The 5,000-nt window shown below is 38.7% G+C and overlaps 1 protein-coding gene across 1 annotated transcript in view; it reads left to right on the top strand.

The window, feature by feature from the left end:
* The window catches only part of LOC106874469 (uncharacterized), a 52,904-nt gene that overhangs the window by 1,334 nt on the left and 46,570 nt on the right, over positions 1-5,000 (top strand). The window contains exon 2 of the mRNA XM_052967703.2: positions 180-1,913. Coding sequence (XP_052823663.1) covers positions 1,419-1,913 — 495 coding nt within the window. The 5' untranslated portion in view covers positions 180-1,418. The remainder of the gene's footprint in view (positions 1-179; positions 1,914-5,000) is intronic.

Below are 5,000 nucleotides of genomic sequence, written 5' to 3'. Positions count from 1 at the left end.
AAAATATTGAGGGAAATCTATTGCCGAATTTTATATTTCATTTTAGTTGTTAATATCTTTATTTTATTACTTTAAATATTTCAAATATTAAAATCTTTATTTTAATATTTTAAATATTGTTTTTATATGTTTTTGTTGTTTTTTTTTGTTTTTTTTTGCGGGGTGTCTAAAAATCAAAGTTGGTTTTTGATCTCATAGAACCCTAGCAGTTGCACCTACAGCAATGACCAATAGTAGCAGCACTGATCACATCAGCATTAGCAGCAGCGGCAGCAGCGGCAGCAGTAGCAGCAGGGGTGGCGGTAACAGCAGTCATTGCAGGAGAAGGGAGGTATTCAGTGGTAGCCACACCATCAGCAGCTGAAGCTGGAAAAAAAAAAAAAATAGCAATTGTAGTGTTGTAGTTGTAGCAGCAGCGGCGGCGGCGACGGCGGCAGCAGTAGCAGCAGCAGCAGCAACAACAGCAGCAGTGGCAGCAGCAGCAGTTATTTCGATATTTACCAACAGTTCAGTGAACAGTTAAGGACAGAAAGCGCTTTGAACTGTGGTAACAAGGAGTACGGAAACGGCAGTGACAAGAAAAACAACAATTATAAACATGATAATAACAACAATCATAGTGTTATAATAATAATAATAATAATAATAATAATAATAATAATAATAATAATAATAATAATAATAATAATAATAAATACCAGACCGCTACACCCACTACCAGTAACATAACCACAAAACAGCAACGACAATGAAAGTCAAGACAGCAACATCATAGGTTACAATTTCTGCAGCGGGCCCCATAAAGTGCACAACTGCTGCAACAGTAGCAATAAGTTCATGAAGACACTGAACAACAAGAACAATAACAACAAAAATAACTGTCAAAGTGCAACGACGGTAACGGGAGTAAGGGAGACGTAAACAGCGTCTGTGAGTAACACGCGAACCTGTTACTCTCATCAGAGTCAGCTTCAGTATTAACTGTTTAACAACAGAAGAACAACAGCAGGAACGACATTAGGGAAGAAGAAGAAGAAGAAGAAGAAGAAGAAGAAGAAGAAGAAGAAGAAGAAGAAGAAGAAGAAATTGAAGGTGAAGAAGTTGAAGGTGAAAATAAAAAGTAGAATTAATTAATCAAATGTCGGAGTAAAAAGAAGGAAAATGTCGGAGTAAAGGAAGGAAAGAAGAAACAGGTGGAAATAGGAAAAGCAAGAAGAAGAAATATTGGAGGAAAAGAGGAAGAAAAAGAATAAAAAAGAAAAGGAGAGAAATCATTGAAGTAGAAGGAAAAGGAAAGAAATCAATTGAGGAAGAAGAAAAAAAGATACTTATTATCAACGATTCTTTTTCAGTCAACTTTTGTTCCTTTTTCTTCTCTCGTTTTCAACCATCTTCGCGGTGTTTGTTTTTATTCCGTGATGTCATCTTCACCAACAGGAATGGGAAGCGGCGTGAGTTCAAACGGCACAGGTAGTCGCGCAGTACGACGAACGCCAGGGTCTAAGTCTTCTTACCGCCATGTGCCGCACAGCGAGAAACCACCGCATCTGGTGGCCAGGCGAAACGCTCGCGAACGGCGCCGTGTGCAGGCTGTCAACAACGCGTTTGTTCGGCTTCGAAGGCACGTGCCGTACGAACCACGGCACAAGCGCCTCTCGAAGGTGAAAACCTTGCGCATTGCCATCGACTACATACGCAACATGCAAAACATGATACAAGACTACGACACGACCCTGGTGCAGGAACAGCCATGCGGTAAATACCCACACCACCACCATCACCACAGCCATCACAATAGTCACTTACATCGAAGTTCGGCTGTTCATCACACAGGAGACATACCGGAATTAGCGGCACCTCCTCCACCAACCACAGGAAACAATTGTGTACCTTGTTGGTTACCAGACACATCTGTAAGTTTATTATCTTTCTTGTTCAACAATGAGATTTTTGCTTAATTAGTTTTCATGTTATTCTTTTTCTTCTTTGGACGGCGGTGAACTGGCAAGAATCGTTAGCACACCGGATAAAATGCTTAGCGGCATTTCGTCCGTCTTGACGTTCTGAGTTCAAATTCCACCGAAGTCGACTTCAGGGTCAAGTTCCAGCTATGTACCGGGGGGCGATGTAATCAATATTCCCACCTCTCCATTTTGTTGTTCTTGTACTAGCATAAAGAAGGATTATTTTTCATTTATCGTATTTCTTTACTTCTTTTTATATTAAGAACCATTCTGTGTAATGTGTGTGTGTGTGTGTGTGTGTGTGTGTGTGTGTGTGTGTGTGTGTCCGAATGCTAACACTTTATATCATTAGATTCTCTGCTAATTAGCTTTGAGTTGAAATTCAACGATGTGTTTCCATTGTATCTATGGGCCCAACAGTACCCCTGTTTTTACCTTACCTCAGTTTATCAAAAATGTCGGAAACAGATGCCAGATGCATGATTTTTATTTACGAAAGCAGTTATTTAAACCTGTCATGAATACATTGCCCATTGCTAGATAACCCATGAAGTACATTAACACTCCACAACTACGTCACTACTTAACATATAACTTATCAATTCATCGGCTATCTTGCCATAATCTCATCACCTTCTTATATATTCCTTTATTCTTTTACTTGTTACACTCATGTGACTGCGGCCATGCAGGAGCACCACCTTTTAGTCCAGCAAATCGACCACAGGATTTATTTTTTAAAGCCGAGGACTTATTCTATCGGAATCTTTTGCCGAACCGCTTAGATACAGGCACATAAACACACCAACACCGGTTGTCAAGCAGTGATGGAAGGGGGGCACACAGACACAAAGACACATATAGATACATATACATATATATTCGACGGGCTTATTTCAGTTTCCGTCTACCAAACCTACTCACAAGGCTTTGGTCAGCCCGAGGCTATTGTAGAAATCATTCGCCCAAGGTGACATGCGGTGGAACTGAACCTGGAAACATGTAGTTGGGAAGCAAACTTCTTACCACACAGCCACGCCTACGCCTATATATAACCCATTAACACTTCACAACTACATCAACATTTAATACATAACCCATTAATTTATCGGCTATATTGCCAAAATCGTATCACTGTCTTATATATAACCCATTAACACTTCACAAGTAAATTATTGTTTAACATATAATCCATTAATTCATCGGCTATATTGCCATAATCACATCACCCTTTTATATATAATTCATTAGTGCCTTTCCCACCATTTTGTCATCTTTTAATATATAATCCATTAATACATACCTTATATACCCTTATAACATTACCTTCTCATATAGTAAGTCTTCCGAACTTTTACTGTCTTGAGTCCTAGACTCATAAGACCGATTACCCAGTCTCCATGACGTATAAGTGACCGAAATCACAACATTCCCCCTGAAGAGGATGCCAGCTTGTCGCAAGCAATGGGAAATGAAGTGTTTTGCCTAAGATAATAACACACCGTCCTGTACAGGAATCGAAACCATGATTTTGTGATCATGACTGCAGCAGCCTAAACACTACGTCGCGCACTTTCACCACTCTTTTATATATAGCACTATATTAACCATTAATGCACTTACTATTACTAAGTTACCAATTAATATACAACCATTTATACAACAGTCATACGCCATCATTACATCACCCTCTTATATATGATCCATTAGTGCACCCCATATTACTACATCATCCCTTAGCACATGATCCATTAATGCATCATTTCCAGAAAATCTATAATAATTATCTCTAATCAGGCAGAAAGCCAGCAATTTTCGGGAAGGGGCGTGGACAAATAAATTGGCTCCAGTACTCGACCCCACATGAATGACCTCAACAAAACTTGATTTCAGCACGTACAGAGCTGGAACCAGTACCGCGAAGTATTTTGACTGATGCTCTAACGATTTGCCAATACATCGCCCTTAAATTTTTTCCAGCAAATGCATGCTGTTTGAAATTTGGAGTAAGGAGTTATTTTATACGACAACTTCACTACCTGGCTAGTATGTTATTTTATCAACCCTCAAACGACGAACGGCAAAATTGACCTTGGAAGAAATGGAACACCCAACGTAAAGAGTGAAGCAAAAACTGCAAGCTATTTTCCCAACGTTCTAGCGATTCTATCATTCTACCGCCTTACCCGCAGTAATAATTATTATTTATTAAGCACAGAATCTATTTAACTGAGGCGGGTTGATCGATTATGTAGACCTCAGTACTTGAATGGTATTTTTTTAACGACCCTTGTAGGAAGAAAAGAAAAATTAACCTCGGTGAGACTTAACTCAGGCGTGAAGAACCGCAAGAAATACCACGAGGTATTTTGCTCGACGCTCTGGCAATCCAGCCAGTCCACCACACTTAACAATGATAATAATTTCTAACAAAGCACCAGGTCATAAATTTGGAGAAAGGTCGGAGCTATAGAATTAAGCCCAGTATTCAAGGTAGTTCATAAAACGATTTATATCGTTTCTTAAAGTAATTCAGTTCCTCTGTTATGATTTATTAGAAAAAAAAACTGTTGGAATGAAGAAAATATTGTATCATTGGGTTCGATGGCATATTATCTAATTAGATTCAAATCGAACTTTTTCGTACGTCAAAGCCAGGGATGGGAACTCACTTGTCCGCTGGCAAAATTTTTCCTGCATTAAAATATAAAACTGCCCGATGACGAAATCTTTAAAAAAACCCATATGACAAGAAGGAAACAAATACAATAAGACTCAAACAGTAATTTAACAACAAATACATGGTCCTGAATATAGAAAATTGCAGATTTTTAATTTCCACAGAACATTCATAACCCATTGCTTATTTGTACATGAGAATTAGGCTCCTGACACTAAAAGGATTTTTCACCTCCGCTTTTATTTTGCTATGTATCATAATATACCACAGTTTAGCAAAGCTGTTAGGAATACGTAACTAAGGGATTTCATTGTAATAGTCCTAGTGTCCACACCAGTGTGTGTAAAGAAGAGCTG

This window comes from Octopus bimaculoides, chromosome 4, assembly GCF_046866305.1.
Source record: "Octopus bimaculoides isolate indiv1 chromosome 4, ASM4686630v1, whole genome shotgun sequence".
NCBI lineage: Eukaryota > Metazoa > Mollusca > Cephalopoda > Octopoda > Octopodidae > Octopus > Octopus bimaculoides.
Note: the sequence above shows the minus strand (reverse complement) of the source record. Positions and strands in the feature narration are given on the sequence as shown.